This window comes from Pinus tabuliformis, chromosome 6, assembly GCF_031772625.1.
Source record: "Pinus tabuliformis cultivar Carrire ecotype Pingquan chromosome 6, CPIR1, whole genome shotgun sequence".
In the NCBI taxonomy this organism is placed as follows: Eukaryota; Viridiplantae; Streptophyta; class Pinopsida; order Pinales; family Pinaceae; genus Pinus; species Pinus tabuliformis.
The window spans coordinates 703,810,582-703,832,113 of record NC_142292.1 but is presented as its reverse complement, the minus strand read 5'-3'; the positions used below and the strand labels follow the sequence as shown (position 1 = coordinate 703,832,113).

Below are 21,532 nucleotides of genomic sequence, written 5' to 3'. Positions count from 1 at the left end.
ATTTTGTTTGAATCTAGTGCTACAGTTAGTTTCATTTCACCAATTACATTATAAAAAAATGGGTTGGTATCTTATGAGCATGCTGACTTTAAAAAAGTCAAATTGGATTTTGGGATAAAACAAGTAGTCATACCTATTTTTGACCAATGTCAAGTAAACCTAAGGATGTGTACAACTATGTTGAAGGCATACATCATGGCACTAGAATGTACGATGTAATCATTGGAATGGAATAGCTAGAAGCTCATTGAGCTTTGGTAGATTGTTTCAAAAAGAAGGTGATTTGTTTAGATAATGAAGGTAGGTCAATTGAGAGTGATGGTATCAAGAGAGGAGTGTCCCTACGATTCATCTCCACGATGAAGGTAAAAAAAATTCACTGGAAAGGTTGTAAACTATATGTGGTCGAGGCTGTAAGTGACCAAAAAGGACCCTCCCTAGATCAACACCCAATTTTGTCAAAATTTGAGGATATTTTCCCCAAGGAATTGTGAAGATTATTTCTTGTGAGGGAGAACAATTTCACAATTGACCTAAAACCTGGCGTAGAAAAAATATCCAAGACGCCCTATAGGATGATGACTCTAAAACTTTGTGAGTTGCAGATGAAGTTAAAAGAGCTATTAGACTTGGGATTTATTAGACCTAGTATTTCACCTTGGGATGAATTGGTGACTTTCGTCAAGAAGAAGGATGGTTCCTTAAGATTGTGCATGGATTATAGGGACTTGAATTGATCCATAGTAAAGAGTAGGTACATGATACCTATAATATATGACATCTTTGACCAAATGAAAGGAGAAATGTTTTTATCAAAAATTGATTTGTGATATGGATACCACCAATTGAGTATTAATGAAGGTGACATCCCAAAAACTACCTTTAGGACCTGGTCTGGGCACTATGAGTTCGTAGTAGTGCCATTTGGTTTAACCAATGCACCTGCATTGTTAATGAGTCTCATGAATGGCATGTCATGGAAGTATTTGGACCAATTTTTGCAAGTATTTTTGGATGATATTCTTGTGTATTCCAATAATGAAAAGGATCATGAAGGGAACCTAATGTTTTCATTAACATTCTTAAGAGAAAAATAATTGTATCAAAAATTGTCTAAATGTTCTTTCAAAAGAGGAACATTTATTATCTTCGGTGCATCATTTCATGAGAATGGATTTCAGTTGACTTGAAAAAGGTAAAGGCCATAATGGATTGTTAAGTACCAAAAAATTATCATGAGGTGTGTAGCTTCATGGGGCTAGTAGGTTATTATCGAAGATTCATGGAAGGGTTTTTGAAGATTGCAAAACCCATCACCACATTACAATGAAAGGGGGTTAGGTATGTATGGAGAGATTAATGTGACTCTACATTCACTGAATTAAAGAGATTACTAACCAGTGCACTGATCCTTCAAGTTCCTAACATGGATAAAGACTTCAATGTTTGCACAAATGCTTTGAAGCAAGGGTTGGGAGCAGTGTTGATGCAAGAAAGTGGAATAATATCTTATGCATACAAAAATTTGAAGAAACATGAAGAGTTGTAAGTTACCCATGACTTAGAATTAGCAGTAGTGATGCTAAATTTGAAACTGTGGAGACACTACCTCGTTGGGGGAAGCTTTAAGTTAAGAATTGATCATTAGAGCCTCAAGAATCTCTTCACTCAGAGAGATATGAATTCTAGGAAGAGGTGGTAGAGTGAATTAATCAATCGGTATGATTTCTGGATTTCGTACATTAAGGGAAAGGAGAATGTAGTGGTCGATTCACTAAGTAGGAGGCCATAAACCTTCTCCTTGGTACCCTTGAGGGTCGATTTAAGGGAACATGTGTTGGAGAAACTATTTGAAGATAGTTGGTATCTAAATGTTACATCATTCCTCTAGAGAAGGAAGTAGGTAGAACCAAAGTTTGAGGGGTATGTCCTTGAACTAGATGGACTATTGAGATTTCAAGGGAGAATGTACATCCCCAAGGAAGGGGGTATGTGAAGAACGATTCTCAAAGAGTCACATAGAGCACTCTACTGTGCACATCCTAGGGTGAAGAAGATGTATGTAGACATGAAGAAACTCTTTTTTTGGGTAGGCATGAAGCGTGACACAGTCCAATTTGTCACAAAGTGTCTTGAATGTTAATGAGTGAAGGATGTTCATCACCACCTAGAAGGACTTGTACAACCGTATGACATCCCTATGTCTAAATGGGAGGTCATTTCTATGTATTTCATTGTGGCTTTTCCACTCACTTCACAAAGGTACAATGCCATATTGGTTATAGTTGATAAATTGACCAAAAGTGCCCATTTCATCCTAGTAAGAGACATCGTTACAACGTTATCAATGCGGAACAAGTATTTATAGGAAAGTTTATCTAGCTACATGGGTTACCCACAAAGATCATTTTTGATAGGGACTCTTGCTTTACATCAAGATTTTGGATAAGCTTGTAGTCAATATTGGGGACATAGTTGAACCTAAGCACTACATATCATCCATAAACAAATTGGAATATTGAAAAAGAAAATCAAGTTATGGAAGATATGCTTAGAATGTATGTCATGGATAATCAAACTCAGGGGGAAAGGTAATTCCCATTGGGAGATTTTTCCTATAATAATAGCTACCACAAATCAATCAAGATTCCTCCTTATGAATCTCTATATGGGAGGCCATGCAGGACACCATTGAGTTGGGAAAGGTCAGAGGACAGAGTAATAGTCAGACCATAACTGGTTCAAGAAATGGAGAAACTAGTAAGACAAATTTGACAAAGGTTAAAGGAAGCATAAGATCGAAAAAAGATTTATGTTGATGCACACAAGTATAATCAATGTTATGAAGTAGGAGACTAATTTTTATTCATATTCAATCCAACAAAAGCATTATTTAGTTTGGGAAAGGGATACAATTGTCACCTCGAATTATAGGAACTTTTGGAATCAAAGATAAAATTGGACCAGTTTCCTATCATCTTGTACTACCACCCCATTTCATAAAACTCATGATCTTATTCATGTATCTATTCTACAACATTATGTTTATGGTAAATATCACAAAATAAATTGCTGGGAAATATAGGTCTTGGAGGTGGGAACCATAATGGTTAAACCATTACACATATTGGACCATGGGGTTCGACAACTCCAACATCACTTGGTGGACCAGGTTAAGATCTGGTGGGACAAGAATAGTCCAAGAACTACTACCCATGAGGATGTAGAGACTATATGTCATGACTACTCCTTAGTTTTGACCATTTTTTATGCCCATTTTGACCAAGATAGCCACCTATGTTGAGATACTAATTATAATCCATGTTATTTTATTTATGAATGCTATGTAATATTGATGAATTTTAATATGACTTATCTGATGTATGATTTACCTAATTTATGTCTTACTTGGTTATGATTTATCTAGTGCATGACTTATTAGAGTTATGATTTATTTGGATACAATTTATCTAGTGAATGAATTATTGAAGTTATTATTTCTCTAATGTAAGATTTACTTCCAACATGTTGATATTAATTGAAAAACACTGGGCACACGAATACCAAACTTAATAACATGATGATTATGATCACTTTTTTGTATATATATTTTGATGTTATTTTAATGCATGGATGAGAACTAACCTGCATATTGGAAATAACTATATGATAGCTATAATATCCATTCTAGTGACTCAGGGATGCCAAGACATCCAATGAGAAATGGTATGATGAACAATGTTATATTACATTTTGTATCTACTTGATATGTTCTATTATGACATGGGTAACATGAATATTTTCAGTGACCTAACTTTATGGCTGTATTATTCGATGAAAAGTATCCAACCAAAGTCGTAGTGTGGTCCATATTAGGGTGTTGACCCTATTTTTTGAGGAAGGATGGAGGCATTTCGCACTGTATAACCTACAAGCATAGAATTGTGGGAGGAAAGTGATGGGCACACTCCCCCAGATGTGTGATAATGATTTCTTATTTACATTTGGGTAAGTTACATAAATATAGTTGATTCTTCCACCATCTTAGTTCTATCAGTGATTAGATTAGTATAGTCGATGCCATAGTATACTAGTACAGAGGATGGATAGGATGGAAGCAAAAGTAGATTAGGGAGGATAGGAGGCTATAGGTTAGTTGGAGACTCTATATGGGAAGTGGCATCCTTTCTTGACTTACTTAATTTTACTATTACATCTCTCTCTTTGTTTTGTTATGCCTTATTTTCATACTAATTTGTGACCTAAATGAACTAGCTAAGCGAAACCGATGCGGTGGTCTTGAAATGTGAATATGGAAATTCAAACACGAGCACCACTATTGGTTGAAGTAAATTGAAGGATGAATATTATGTATGTTTCCTAATTGGTAGTGGGGAAGAAATAACATGTTTGATTCAGACTATCCATCCTCCCGTCTCATATGGACATGTTTTTCTCTGAAGGGACTTGTATATGTTGTTCCTATATTTATGTAGTTTCATCATGTTGGTGAATGGGTGAGGTTAAGGGAGCTTAAGAGGGACTAGGGAAATAACCTCCTCTCTTTCTATACTGCTTGTATAATTTTGACTCTAACTTTGGGATTGAGTTTTCTAAAGGAGGGATGTATGTAATTCCCTACCTAATCCTATCACTAGTAGAAAATGATAAAATTAGTGACTAGGTGACTAAAAACGTTAGTCACCATAGCTTTTTCTAGTGAAATACTACAAAAAATGAGCAATCTTATGTTTCTGAACTAAAAATGACTAACATAAATGACTAATTTAGTCCCGGGTTAAAATACACGACTAAAAACAAGTAATAAAATTTAAAATGGCTAACATTAATGACTAATTTAGTCTAGGAACAAAAATACAACTACATAAAAAGTACTCCAATAATACAAAAGCAGTCGTTTATGTTAGTCATTTTAATTGTGTCACTTTGGAAATCTAAACTTACAAGTGATAGGGGATTCAAGTTGTTGTGTATTGACTAAAATATTATACTTCCTTAAACACTACTTTATTGGATTAGTGGATGATTAGAGTTATAGAGTTAATTAGAATATTGAAGGTTATATCCTTTGATCACATACATAGGTAATTCAAATCAAAGGCTAACAAATTATCCAAAATGGGAGTGGGCTTACAATTGGGTTAAATACATTATGAAATATAACTATAAGGAGAAGTGTTAGTTACTTAGTAGAGGACACATTTCCTTTAGTTAAAGACTTAAATTTTCATGCATATACACATCTATTTCACATTTACTTTTCGTTTTTCAAAGTGGTAGTGCCAAGGATAGGGTATCGACTTCAATCAATGAATGTTCATTTAGTACCACTACCATGTTTCCTTAATGTAGGTTGTAAAATGTATTAATTTTGCTTCACAACTTTTCATGGTGCTTAACATACTTGTCTACACCTCTAAGTGACACTACAAACCCAAAACCTATCTAACTATTTTACCTCTTCAACCCTTGTTAGAGTCTTTTTAGATTTCCACTCATGCCTGAAGTAGAACATAACACTATCATCCCAAATGTGCATGTTCATTCCCTCTTTTAATGCCTCTTTGAAGCCACATTATCACATTGCTTAAAATGAAAGGTTCACATCTTAAGGCAAAGCATGTACTTTGCTTATGACAACCTAAACTATGCAAGTGACTAGGACTCCATTTTCTCAAGATGAAAACGTAGGGTGTTACAACCCCATTCACACAACAATTTGAATATATTTAACCTAAATAAGGATACATGCCATACTCCCAAATTTGACATATGAATTTTAAGAAACTAACCCTTGATTTTAACTATTAAATCTTCTTACTGTATACTATATTTTATTTGCAGGCACTTAATAGGAAAGAGCACTTAAATGTTTTCAGTGCAACCAAGTTAAGAACACTTGTTTCCTTCCCACATCTCAAACTCTACCTCCATAAAATTTAACAACAAAATTATTTCATAGAAACCATAACCTTAAAATTAAATTATTATTATTATGATGATAAATGCCAACCATAAATGTTTTTAAACACCACTAAAACATGTAAGATCCCATTAGTTTCTCAAATACAACTATAATATGATGTAAGTGAAAATAAAATATTGTATATTTTTTTTCACCATGAAAATTTAAAATATTGTATATTGTTTTTTACCACGAAAATTTTAACATTTTGAAAAAGTTAAGTTTTAATTTTGTTTACAAAATCCCTCCCAACCAGAATTCTGTATCTATTTTCTTTTCATAGGGAGGGAGAAAAAACAAGATTTCAGAGAGTTGCAAATTATGGTTTTACCGTAGTAGTATACCCGATATTGAATGCCAACATCAAATTTTCAGTCCATTGACGATGCTATGTTCCATTTTTAACTTCAATGCATTTTGGCCCCACATTCAGTGTTCCACATAGAGAGGAGTACATGCACCTCCGGTCTCTGGTTCAAAATCCACTGTTTTTATGTAGCCATGCTTGTATGCTTAGGCGTTAATCTCTTTGTTACATTATGTTACTATTTATAGGGCATTGGCACTTGATGAGTTCGGGAGGCCATTTATCATAATAAATTATTAGGAGCGTAAAACCCGAATAAGGGGATTATATGCTCAAAAGGCCAACATTGTGGTTTCTAGGGCTGTTGTGAGAAGCCTCTGCACCTCACTTGGCCCCAAGGGAATGGAAAAGATGATCTGGAGCCCTGACCATTACAAAACATATGTTAAAAAATTGAGAAGAAAGATGGATGTATGTTAAACATTTGAAATTTGGAGGGTTATCATTTGGAGGCAAAGCTAAGGCACAAGCCTAGGGAAACTTGTACATGAAAAATCACAGAGCCTATGGTTTCTGGATATTTGAGGGTTCTGGCTACTAAAATATGCTTTGACATATTATGTATAGTGATAGTTTATGCGACCTTTTAAATGAGGAAGAATTGAGGGATTCTAGATCATCGTAAGTGTAAATTTAGGCATTCTATCACACTTCATCATATTCGAAAAGTTAATTATCAAAGAGTTTCTTCAATGGTTTCTACCTTTGACACCATTAGTACTACCACAAGTCCTCACAATCCCAACAAATCCTTCTAGGTATGCATTTATTTTTCCGGTATTTTCTTCCTGTAAATATGGAGTATGTCACAGCCTCCAGAAACACGCCTAATGTACAATTTTGTGGTTTTGAGCCTATTACTGACTATCCCTTTTACATTCAAATTATGCACCATGTTTCAGTGCAGTTGACTTAGGCTAGCTTCGCTTTCTTAAGGTCAATTGGTCCATGCCAATAAATAATTTACAGCACAAGACTTTAATCAAGATCACAATTTGGTTGTAAGTCCTTCAAAGATGTTTTTTGAGAGATAATTTACTCACATTTGAAGTAATATATAATTTCTCAATTATGTTTTGGTAGGTATTTGGAAATTTTTTTCCTTTATGCCCCCATTTGGTTGATATAGAATTATAAAAATGAAAATTTATCAAGGGAGGGGGCTTTGTTTCTAACCTGCAAAAAACATTGTCTTTATCTGATACATATGACAATATAGCACATCAATTGGTTGTGTTAACATGTTTTTTAAAACAATTTAACTCAGTTAGAATCAAGTTCACTTGAATTACCATTTCATGAAAAACCACAACATGAAGGTGGGGTTGAATTTTTAATATAAACACATGGCCCTGATATCGAGTTGCCATGATTTTGATCCTTACCTCAAGGTGCCCTAAGGCTACCCTAAGGTGTTGGGTAAATCCACTGGGAATGGAACCTAGTTAGTTGTTATCAAGCTCCCACTGCAAAAGCCTTGGGGTGGGCTAGGGTATGTAATATGAAATATATGCCCTAATTTTAACTCCTACCTCCAGGTGCCTTCAATATTTTTCTGGTAAATCATTTGGGAATGAAAATTTGGCTAATAGTGTTGAGCTCTTTTCTTCCAAAGATTCAAGGAGAAGTTATAATTAAGGATTGGGTTTGGGCTTGTAACACATGCACTTGGTATTCATCTCCATGTGCTAGAAGTTCAACATCTACCTCCAATATCCCCTATAGATTCTTGGTAAAAGGAAACTTGGCCAATGGTTTAAAATCACTGCTTCTTAGGCCTTAAGGAGAACATGGGGTTGGTTTGGTTTGTAATATGAGCACTAAATATTCATCTTTGGGAGCCACATGTCCAAACCCTACCTCTATGTGCCCCATGGTTATTTTAGGATGCTTTGCAACGGACATCAACCTCAATCCCATTGAGTTTCTTGGCATTCATATTTTATATAGCAACCAATTTCATTATGTTCATTTAGATTTATTATAGGTAAGCATGAGGAAATGTCTTTAATCTCCTAAAGTCTATACATCGTATTTCGTTTTGTTGTTATATATGTGTATTTTATGCATGCGTCATATTATACTATTTTATTGGTATTCTATTGCATAGTATTGTTACATCATCTTCATGAATCAAGTAACACAATAAGATTATTATCTTCACAAATTATTTGTTTTTCAAATTGTTCAGCCCCCAAATGATAGTATCTCAAGCCTCTCTTTCAATCTAGAATCTAACTATTTGGTGGCCACTTCTTAGGATAATTAGGTTTGTTCTCAACTATATCAATTTACCATTTACTAAAATGAGGCCAAGTTATTAAAAATGTAATGATAAATTATGGAACCAATAACAAGATCAGATTTATATTTACCTCATGGTGAATATTTTAGACTATGTCACTATGGGGTCTTGGATAGATGGTAAATAAGGGGTGTTTCATAATCCTCACCAAGGTTCAAATCCCCTAGGGACACATTTTTCTCCTCTAGGGCCATATTACCTATGCAAGTGGGTTGTCTTAAGTGGTTGGTGCTCTGTTCAAGTCTTAGTTGACTTTGGAACAAAAAATAATCCTCAGCCATGACTTCTTAGCTGAAGGGATATTTTTTGAGTGATGTAATCTGATTACATTGCATTGTGATATTCTCATATTGGGAAAGGGCATGTTTGTTGCATAGTGATAATGGGAAGTATGTTGCGAAAATAATTTATTTGACAAACATTCTAGCTTTCTTTGGTGTTGTGGATGTCATAAGTTCACCTACAAACTAAAATAAGCTTTTATGTGAAATCACTTAGGCCCTTTATATTGGATATTGGTGGCCCTTAGGAACTATTTTTGGTGAATGGACCAACGCGTGGGTAATATTGGATCCCTAAACTTTCTTCAAAACCCCAAATGATATTATATTTGTTAAGCCATTTTGAAATTTGGCCCTTTTCAATGTTACAAGCCCCCTTGCTATTGAAATTGAACAAAACTCACACTAATTTAGGACAATATCTTACTGAAGTGAAACCATTCTTTTTGAAATGCACTGTTGGGAGTATGGCTACACCACCCTTTTCTTCATTGATTCTAGCTCATGTGACTCCAAGCATTGTCATCATGCTAAAATTGAGTTTAACTTCTCACAAGCTTAGGATATGTAAAGAGTGATTGTTTGTTGAATCATTTTGACCATTAGTCAGGATTGTGGTAAGTTGCTAATGTTGTAAAGATATGATTTGTTCACACTTTATGCCTTTCCTCCCATTATGGTAGACACAGGCATTGAGTGGGTTATTAACTTATTTTCGATGGTTCAAAACTAGTGTGCAACAATAACTCAAAAAGGATTTAAAAAAAAGTTAGGAAAAAAGGGGCAAAAATGGAAATTTTTTTGTAAAAACTAAGAAATGATGTTTTTTGAATCACCAATTTGCATAACAATGGTTATTATAAGGACTTTTTTTTTAGGTCAAAAATCCTTTGACATGTCATAATTTCATGTCTATGCTAAAAATTTATCTCTATGAGAGAAAAATAGACTTTCTCCTCTCAATAAGAGTGGAGGATGAGGTCTTCACCATCACATTATGGATTATTTTGTTTGCTTGATGTGTCTCATGCCTAGTTTTTAAAATCGGTCTAGTTAAACTGAAAATTACTCAAATTGGTTTGTTAGCTCTCTGAGATATCAAACCTACCCAACAAATCCGATTAGTTAGTTGGTTAGGACTGATAGGGTACCAAATCGACCGGTTTTGGTGCCAAATCGGCTAGTTCAGCCGATTTGGTACTTAGACGACTGATTTTTGTAAAAAAATGGCTGGTTAGAAAGGCATATGGTTGGGAATGTTGATGGGTGTCCTAGGTGGTTTTTGGAGGTGATTTTTAGAAATCCATGGTAGGTTCCCTTCTAAATATGCCCAACTAAGCTTATAAAAGAATTCCTAAGCTCCTATTTGCCTCACACATTTGATTTCTAGTTTTTTTGTGCATATGAGAGCTTGGATAGTTTTACACCAACATTGAGTTTTGGAGCAACAACGACAAGTTTGGAGGTTCTTTGTCATCTTGGAGCTAGTTTGGTGTTTTCTTGTGGAGTTGAGGGTGTTGATCCAAATGCAGATCTAGTAGTTAAACGAAGAGTTGAAGGAAGTGAACTAACAAGACCAAACATGGGATATGGTGACTCGTGTGGGAAGCAATAGTCATGCAACTTGGTGAAATTATGCCTTTAGTTTTTCTTGGCATAGTGTTGTTTCTCATGCTACTAATATTATTGCTATTGAGGCTGTAGAGGAGTTTGAGGAGTCTCTGAGGCAATTCACTCCAACCCTTACTGTCTTGCACAAATATTTGCCATTCTTATTTTTGAGTTTTTATCAATTTTAGAAAAACGAAGTTTGTTGGGAGAAATTTATATTGAACAAGTAGCTATGTTTGGAATACTCTTGATATACTTGGCTTGAATTACTAGTTTTCCTATCACCTGGAAAATGCATCTGATGCTTATTAGTGTAGAGTAATTAGGGTTGATTTATGGCCAACAAATGGGATTACATCTTGTTGAGTATAATTTAGACAGGCCGGTAGAGAGACCTAATTTGGATGTAGGAGAGTAGGTAGTCATGACCTTTCGAGCTTCAGAAGAACAAATATTCAACGGAGTCCATATCTTCTCTTTGGAAGTGGAAGTGTGTTTTCTCTGTATTACTATTTCTCCTCCTACTCTACCTAAATTCTGCAGCAATGGATCTGGGCATTACAGGTTCTTTCCACTTGCCTTTTCCTCTTCTTTTCACTTCATGCACCTCGTTTCATCGCTTGGAATGGTTGTTGGTCCACCTAATCACGCGATAACAATTGTTATTTATTTTTCCTTTTTGTTTTCGAGTAAATGGGTGTCAAACAAGGGTTTGCAACAATTGTGTCGAACAAGGTTCTGACGAGTAGAAGGTGACCTGTTTCAAACTGGAGACAACCTCAAAGGCAAACCACATGAAGAAAGTATCCACCTTAAGGCAAACCAAGTCTCCAAAAATGAGGATGGCTATTCAGGTCAATTTTTTCTAGCAATTGTCAAATGGTATGTTTCATACCACACACCACTCACCACACAATTTATTAGGGATTTGTTGGAATCACAACTTTGAGTTGTAAACTCTCCAAAATCCAAGTGGCCAACAGGTTTTTGAGGGTGTTGAATCCATACATGTAGTCAAAAAACTAGTTTAAGCAACAAAAATCAAGATTTGACCAAAAACAAATCGCCAGATTTTGGCCAAAAACTCCAAAACTTCTAATAGACAACACCTATTATGGGGTCTTCAAAATATTTTGAATAATCTGGTCATAAAAGAAACAATTGACCAATCTAATCAAGAAAAGTATAGATGAAAGACTCTCCTTTCCATAATCAAACAACATTCTCTCTCTTTTCGAATGAATCTAATTCTTTCAAGTGAGAAATGAATGAGGAGAGAGATCATTGAGCTAAGTTAACTTTTGAAATTCAACCCTGGAATATTATTAAAAGGTGCACTGATGGACATTAGACTGATCCCATAAATTCAAAATAAAGTGGATATTAATGTGCACAACAATCAATATGAAGTACTTAATGCAAAAAGTCTAGCCAAACACCTTGGGAATGGCAGTTCAAGGAGCTCCGTTCACGAGGCCCTGAAAAATTATTTAAAGGTAGGGTGATGGAATTTAGACTGAACCCATAAATTCAAAATAGGGTGGCTATTAATGTGCACAACACTTAATATGAATTATTCAATACAGACAATCCATCCAAACACCTTGGGAATTGCAGATAAGGGAGCTTCGTTCAAGGGTTATTTTTAATGGAAAAATTCAAGTTGGGTTATGGTTCTATGTTTTTCGGTTTTTGGTCTCTATAGTTGTTTCAGTATTCATTGGGTTGTATCACTTAAATATTTGAGTGCCTTCTAGAGGCAGGCTCACAGGTTTCCTTATTCCTTTACTTGCACCCAAAACAGACATGTTCAAAGATTGAAGGTGGAGGTTCATACATGCTTCAACTACCAATGCATCAAAAATTGGAGGAATCTTAGTGGGAAGTGTTTGTGGCTAAAGGAAACTGCCCCTATCAGGTTTTTTCAACTTCTTCCTTACATTCCAATTCTAGAAACATGGCAAGGAATGTCCTCAAATTATGGCTTTTTTCCTTCGAAAAAAATTGTAAGTGATTTGGCAGTTTACAGTTTTTCTGATCTTTGGAAGGGCTCAAAGTATATTTTAGTCAATCACCCTATGATGAGCTATTAAGTTTCTCTATATTTTATTACAGTTTGAATGGTATGGGGATACAAAGCTCGTTTTCTATTCTAATAGCATTAAGGCCTACTACTCACATTGGAAAAATCTTGTTCATAACTAGTCCCCAGACACTCTTTTTCGTGCAATCTTACATGAATTAGGGGTAGAGTTTCTATAGAAAAGATTGATGTTAAAGAAATCTAAAGTCTTACACTGCCACGACTCACAAAGAGATCAATCAAACTAATTACAATACTCTAATGCCAGTTTCCTAAAATTTCTTATTCAGAATAAGCATGAACCACACACAATGCCAATGTAATGAGCATAAAATTTCCTCATAAACAGATATTTCATACAACTTAAATTGAATGCAACTGGTTGTGAAGCTTAATTTTCACTCAGCAAATGGAATCTCCCCATGTCTTCTATTAATCAAGGAACTGAGAAGTATAACTCACTCCAAGCTATGCCAAAGGAAAACAGAACAGTTCAACTTTACGACCCAAGGGAAATTGAAGGCCCAAGATCCCCTCAATCTGATGAAGGGTGAGGAGAACGAAGTGTCCATTTATGTCGTCAATGATGTATTTTTGGGTGGTATGTATTTTTGGTAAATATATAACAAATAAAAGAAAATCATAACAAACAAGATATAAATAACTCAAAAACTAACGTCAAATCTCAGGTTGTCACCTCTTCGACTTTGCAAAAGCTCCAATCCACTGTGACAATGTTGCAATGCGAAATGGATTAGTATCATTATATGTTCGATATAATCTTATGAGCACATTCATCTACATTCTTGCTTAAAAATAATCCTCAAAGGATGTTAAAGGTTTATATACCCCACCCTATGTTATAATTTTTATTCATTAAAATTTACCACAATATTGATTATAAATATATACATATATTCCATATATAAAAGCATAAATAAAAAAAAACGGTAACTCAGTAACAAATTCAAGCCTTTTTTCATGGAAAAATAACAATCTACCCTTATCAGCATGGCATTGGCTTATAACTTGCACACGAGACAAAAGTTGAGGCACCTTAGGAAATGGAAGGAAAACTCTCATTGTAGTTGGTTTCTACCACTATAGAAGGTGGGTATGACCTACTTCACTCCAAAAATCCATATCATAGAACATAGTTATGATCTAGATGTCATACTATTTTCCAGAACATAGTAGAAACAACTGGAGGAAGGGGTCCAATCAACATAAAGCACTGGCTAGATTCAAACCACAATGAATCTTGATATTTTGTATAAACCACCTGTTGTGAGTACAATATTCATGTTTTCCATGAAGGGATTGTTTGGCATGAACAAGGTTTATTAAGAGCTTATTCGTGTTAGATAATTTTATTCGAGACTGGTAGAATATTAAATAAGGGAAAAAACCAAACAAGAAGTTATTTTTCTAAGGATTATCTTCAACAAGGATTGAACCAAATTTCATAATTGATATTATCTTACCAAGGATTTGGGAACTTTACTCTATGTTTGCACTCCTTCCCTGTGTTGGTAGTAGTCTGATTTGCCCTACACATCCCACTACCCAAGTTTCTTTTACAAGCAAGGATATCTATAGGTAGATCATTTCATCAAGATCCAAATATGAAATTATAAGCACCTCCGAGATTGAAGAACTACATTAAAAAATGACATTAATATATTAAGCATTGTCTCTAAACTAATATTCATTAAAAAATCTTGGTAAGATACAAACCTCGGTGATTATTGTATTTCATCCATCACCTTCAACAACAATTTCTTGTAGCAACCCACATGGTACACCTACCAACCCATCACCTTCGTGTTCCATCAATACTATTGTTGATCTAAGATTTTGTGGGACTTGGAAACCGATGACTGGTGGCTCAGGAAAATCTGATGATGAAGAGGAATGAATATTCTGAGAAGGATTAAAATGACTACCCTATGAAGGCCTAGAAATAGATGATGATAAGACATGTCCTTGAGAAGAACCACTACTTCTCCTAGGTGCTTGTATGAATGGAATATGATGTGATCCCCATGGCGTACTTGGTAGTGGATGTAACATCAAAGAATCAGTATCCCCAGGTCCATTTGGATTTCATTTTATTGGAACCCAATTTCCAGGTTCATGGTTAGTTTCTTTATTGTACAAGCCTGCAACAAACTAGGTATTACTAGAAATACCCATTGTCATGTTTCTTGAACTAGCTACTTCTTATTGAGAAGATGAACACTCCCTTGCACCAGCATTGGAGCTAGAAATATTTCCAATTCTAGGAATAAAATAACTTTCATTCCATCCAACTGAATGCAAACTCCTTTGTATACCAAACGACACATAAAACGTATTGGGTTGGTTCAATTGGGCACTAGTGCTTACACTTGCTAGACCTATGTCTACAGACTGGTCACCTAAAACTAGTCTCTTGGAATGCAAATTATTTGGATTCAAGTCAGGTATATACGTTCCAACATTTCCAGATGACCATATTTGACGTAAACTTTGTTCCTTCTAATGTGGAGGTTGTGTCTTGCTTGAAAAACTCTCTGAATATCTTTTGATTGCTTAGCCATAGAAAAACCTCTGAAATCTGGACCCACATCACCTACACTAGCCCTGGGTATGACTGATTCTTTTATCGGCCTCACAATAGGAATTGTTGCAGTGGTAGCAAGAATATTTAAAGGTTGCTACCAATGGTGTGTTGTCCAGGAGTTGTTAGGTGGATGTGGTCATCATCTCATTTTGAAGAACATGGGAGGACATCTAAAGATGATGGACCTGAAATTATTTCCATGGTCTTTATTTTATAGGATCCTTGTCTTCCATCCATAGGATTATTGAAACATCCATTGATGTTCTCTGGCATACATCTAGCCATGCTACTACAATCAAAGGTCACTTGTTCAGATTTTGATCCAGCCAATCGAGTTGGGTGAGGACAACAACTTAAATCCATGAATGGTTTCCCTTCACTTGCAACTATTGTCTGATTGGTACTGAAGTTATAATTATTACCATAAGAAGTAGTTCCATAGTTACAGCTTGAACAAAGATTTAAATGATCATCCATGACCTGGTTGTTGAGAGAATCCATAGACACACTTTCAAACTAAAGGACATGTAATTCCACCACTTGTCTTTCAAACCTTGAAGTTGACTACACATTAGAAACTGGATTCCATCCAATAACCATTTTGTATTTTGAAATGCATCCCTGATTAACTGAACTATCAGAATTGATTACACTTCCATCAACCCAACCATTGACAAAAGAAATACTGCCACTACATTGACTTCTTATGTTTCTGAAACTACAACTTGGGATGCTCCCTACAGCCTAATAATTGGAAAAACTTGGAGCATCCATGAGATTTAGTTGCTCACCAAGATAAATATGTGATTCAATATCGCATTATGTTGGTTAGGCATATTTTCCAAATCAAAAGTTTCTGGTATAGGTTGCAACGTGCTCCTTTGGGCTTACATTATAGCTTCAATCAGTCTCCCAAGCTTAGAATTTAAGCAACATAAATGTACTGTTGTGAGTCACAGATTTGATAGAAATTACAGTTCATAATGTATCAACTAGGTAATTATCTGAAAAAGACATCACTCTTCAATGCAGGATTGATGGATCATAAGAATATATTGTCTTCTATAGAGTTTTTAATAATAATGTCTCAATAGACTTTCCTAAATACTGTCAAGGAGTCAATATTAGTCAATTCCCTCTAAATGTTAAATGTTAAAACTATCATATTCTCTTTGAAATGAAAAACTCTTAAACTTCACATATGCACTACAAGATATTTTCAAAATAACAACTCCAAACTCGAGAAAGAGAAGACATGATTTTCTAATGTCTTTAGAAAATCAAAATAGATGGCATGATAGGATATGGAATTGATATTGTTGTGCATATTTAATAGTAAAAATAGTGGTTCTTGAATCCTCAATCCTAAATGAAGTATGCAGTTTTTGAATATCACTTCCCACTACTTTTGGACATATTTATAGCTTTATCAATTCCACTGAGTTGTTCAATCTTCATACACAAATATGAACTGGAAAACTACCAAAGGACATGCTAATGTTGTTTCCAAGAGCAGGGCTATGAGCAAGATTTATTTACCTGTCTGCTAGACTGGTAAATCTATTCAAAGGACTTGTATTGAACATATCAAGTGGCAATAAAAATTGTACAAACAAAGAACAAGATAAATAATGGACATTATTATAAATCAACTACACAAATGGTGTGAGCAATACACAATATTGATGAAATTAACATATCAGATGTGCATGTATAGAAAAATGCTAATACAAGTTTTAACTTTTATTGAGTCACATGATTGTACAGAGACGAGGATTAAAAACAAAACTATGTTTATTATTACAATGATTAGAGATGCCAATTCAAATAGTTCAGAGACTTCAACCCACTTCAAGATTTCAAGAAAAAAATTCATGTCTTCTTGAATGAAAACTAGTAAGAATGTTTCATGAAATGCAAATGAACATTTTGTAACTCGAAAAATGTTGTTGAACTAGAATTATCCATGCTGACATTTGAGAAATCAAAAAGGGATCACACACTTTGTCAAATCCTACATATAAGCCGGTGTCAAGGTATCTGGAAGTCCTCTTCTTTAGAGACAATAATTAGATGGTTTTTCATTCATAACAACCCAACAATAAAGGGTCAACATCATCCTACTACACTTACAGATTGATGTTACATGCCTTGTTAATAGAAAATGGTTAAGCATGTAACATGAGATTGCAAAATTGGCCTTACATTTAGGGCTCATGTTCTTATGTTTCTCCCCTTCATTGGAAACATGTTATTTCGGGGATCAAATGGATGATCCAATAAGAGGTTGTTCTATGTGGGATGTGATCAAATTGACAAACATCTCTTTCTTGCAGATAGAAAATTGTCAAGAAACTTTATATGAGAGTAATATTCAGTGAAACCTAGGAGAAGTTTCAACATTTCCATTAGATATGACAATCCAGATTTTAGTGAGGATTGTCATCTTTAGAAATGATATAGATTCTCTTTAAGTTGGAACCAAAGAACACATGCTATCCTTGTTTATGGTGAAAGGGGGATTTTGTGTGACTACTCTTTGGCTTCCGAATGTGAAAATATTGGTTTATATGAAACATATGGGATCTGATGCATTTTTCCAAAAATGGGCTAGTCCAACAATTCCAAGCGCTCAACACATCTTAAGATTTATGGGATTATTCCTTAGTTAAAACCACGTGATACAAAAAACACATGCATAAAAATATTCCAAGGAATTTGAATTAATAGTAAAAACAATGTCAAATATGATTATGAGACATGGAAGAAAATTTCTCCAGTAATAAGAATTCTATAGAAAAATGAATTTGCTAGTAATCCTCATACTACATAAATGCTATATTCCTGTAAAAGTAGCAGAAAGACTTCTAGAAATCAAGTACCTGGACATTCACTTTATAGTGAGGACAGACAGAATAGACAGGTGCTTCATGACCTTCAAATGTGTATTGTTTGCAGCCTGTTTCTGCATCCCATACCTGCACAATGGAAGAGTTCAGCTAACAAATGATCATAATGGTAAACATCCATGATAGTAAAATTAGTTCAAATTTGCAAGCTTTTGTAGCACTGACTGATCATAATTGGGAATCCAAACATTTATGAATTCAAGGAGCAGGTACTAAATTTACCTTAATGGTCTTATCATCCCCACAAGTGATAAGACACAACTTTCTTTGAAGGTGCACAAAGGCAATGTCATTCACACCACCAATATGTGCATTAATCTGCAATGTTGTATTACTATTGTCACTTATAACCATGTTTCACAAAAAGAAAACACAAAAAAAAACGTAACCTATTTTTGAGCTAGAATATAAACTTCAAGGTGTTTCCTTAACTCACCAATCACATTAAACTATAAATGTGAACTAGATGCTCATAAAATGCGACTCTTGCATGCCAGCTTATATCAATGAACAATGCCTACCATATACTCATGGGTATGTTAAAAATAACTTTATCACATACAAATATAAATGCCTAAATTTAAACCAAGAAAAAAAATTTACATACCAATAAATTCTCCATCTGGGCTCCAAATACACTACTTCACTGACACAACCGATCCTTTTAAAAGAGTCGACTGCACACATATAACAAGAAATAAGTGTGAATCATCCAAAACTATGTGCAGGTAAGAATCAACTTATAAGAAAGAACTATTATTGTGAACAATTAATTATAAAAGATATTTCTTCACCAAAATCACTTAGAACTAGAACAAAATGTGATATTTACACATGCACAGACAATGTGCGATTTGAGGCATCCTAATCTTTGAATAAATTATGAGTTAAATTTTTACTTGATCCCACTTCGCAAATTGTAATATCACCAACATCAGTTCCAACCGAAGAAAATTCATCCAATTGACTAGGTTTAAGTCATTTCATGATTAGAGTGCATTTAAAATAAGAATGTAGATGAAAAAATTGTGTTTAGGAGCCTAATGAAATTGAAATGGCAGATTACCTAATAAGATTGTCTGCTGCTCAGGATGAAAATCCATGCTCACAACATTTGAACCCTGGTTGAGGCTTCTCACATCTATTTTAGGAAGATCATTTATGAGTACTTTTCTTTAGCGCAATTTGGTCCTAAATGCCAGGTCTGCAAAGAATGTGACCAAAATACAATCAAAATTTTGAAATGGGACCAAAATTTCCAAAGCACTTGAAGAATTTTGAACACTAGAAAACCTCCAGCAAAATTCAGGAGCACAAAATCTAATAGAAATGATGTTACATGCCTCATAAGCCGAACCAAACCCAGGTCGTTCTATCACATGATTGGAATCAGTTTACTGAAAAAAATCCACCATTGCATGATGAGGGAGTTCTAGGTCGTTGCAGCAAAGCAACTATGCGCATTAGGAAAAATAGCATTAAAATCAAACATCCTTTACAGTTCATTTCTTTTCAACCAACAAGAGGAAATAATTATACTATTTAGATTCAATTATTAAGTTGTTGAGTTGTTCTTGCATATATATATGCTTCAATTCTAACCATCCAAGCATACTGGTCCTTTTTTAACAAGCAACCTTAGATTATTAGATCTACAGAAAATCAACTATCTAACCTGCATTTAGAGGTGGCATGAGAGAAGCTGCACCAAAAACTCTTGCAACATGTTGTACAGGAGTGCCAAGATTTACCAACCCTCCTAGAGAAGTATGAGTAGCAGGGCCAACTTGAGGTTCAAATCGCTGCGACCAATCGGAATCAAAGTTTATTCAAACAAGGCTAGATATAGATTTAGATCAAGGAATCACTAATGCACATTCAAAAGGAGGAAAACTATGAAGGGCATATTCATGATACTAGTCAAATTGGTGACTCAGAGTTGGCATAGGAATGGGAAAAAAGGCCCCCATTTTTGAATCAACCCCATAACATGATTATTTACTTGAGATGGGCTTAGAGCTCCATTTGAAGGTGCACAAGTGTGACCAAAAAAAATATTATGGCATCATGATTAGGCTGAGGGATTTTAAAAAGTGTGTGCTGCCAATTAAGACTGAAGAAAAACACACAAATATAGAAACATATTAGATGGTTGTTAGAAGTTATTTTCCTGCCAAATTTCAAGAAATAATTATAAAATCTAGAAGTGGGTTTCGATGTTGCAATAATTAACAACATGTCTATATATGTAGCATCCTACTTATTGAAAAAATTCACATTATATATATCTTATAGAGAAGTTCTCAACCTGAATCAAGAGGTATTAACAATTAAATAAGGAAACTAACAACCCTTGATTATTGAGGGCCCTAAGCCTAGAAGCTTCAATTCTAGGAACCATCAACTTATTGCAGATTAAAGGATTGGATTGTACAATTGAACTAATCTCTCAAAATAAATCAATTCATTGAGACTATATATCCATGTACTCTTTAAATTGTTCGTTTTCCCTACAAGTAGAATCATAAGTTTAGGTTAAACCCTAGAGAAGGGAAAAAATATTAAAGAAGGCAGTAAAATATAAACAGTAAAACAAACATCACCTGAAGTCATCCATTGTAATCAGTTCTGCTATCTCTCTGTAGACTTCTTTAGAGATATTTTTGAACACTCTAAGGTCATTTTTAAGTATTTTCATAGCTGTGAACCGATCTTTCCTGGAAAATGAGAATTGTTTAGAATTTATTTAGCTAACTATGAAGTATCCATTGATTTTTGCAGATATAGAAAAACAAATAACCCTGTAAACAAAAACAACTTGGCATTGACAAATGTGGAAAAACAGAAGGATTAAGAGAATATTCAACATCCCAACAAAAAATAATCGACCATGAAATCAATAGCCTATTATTAACCTAGTATTAACAAAGGTAAAAAAATTGAATTTCCAATATTAACAAATATGAAAAAGGGTAAGAAACAAAAAGAAATGCCCCACAAACATGTAATAAATATGACATAGATTACTTTGTCAAATGATTTTAGCTTGGGTGGTTGGGTGGAATATTTGTTATCCTCCCCACCCAAGTTAAAGTCTAGCTTTGGAATAGAGTAAGTGATCTAGGTGGATATTTGTGGCCACCCACCTATCCCACTTGGACCCCCACAACTGTCTCTTTCAGTTTTCGTAATTGTAGCACAATTTACTATTTTTAGTAGTTTTTCGGGTCCTGAACTTCCGGAGTCGTTTTGAGGCCCTAAACGACGTTTTTTGGGAAATCTGGGAGCTACATGGGTCCATAGTCCAATATTTCTCTTCCCAAAGTTGTAGTTCTTGGATAGATCTTTCTAACAGGCTATTGTACGTGTCAAACGGAGATCGTAT

The 21,532-nt window shown here is 34.6% G+C and overlaps 1 protein-coding gene across 1 annotated transcript in view; it reads right to left on the bottom strand.

The window, feature by feature from the left end:
* LOC149260625 (disease resistance protein RUN1-like) overlaps positions 1–18,501 on the bottom strand; it is a 31,867-nt gene extending 13,366 nt beyond the window's left edge. Inside the window, exons 1-2 of the mRNA XM_089460508.1 lie at positions 18,370–18,501; positions 18,121–18,216 (exon numbers count right to left, since the gene is read on the bottom strand). Of these exons, the coding sequence (XP_089316634.1) occupies positions 18,121–18,216; positions 18,370–18,501 (228 nt within the window). The remainder of the gene's footprint in view (positions 1–18,120; positions 18,217–18,369) is intronic.
* Positions 18,502–21,532: the final 3,031 nt, after the last annotated feature.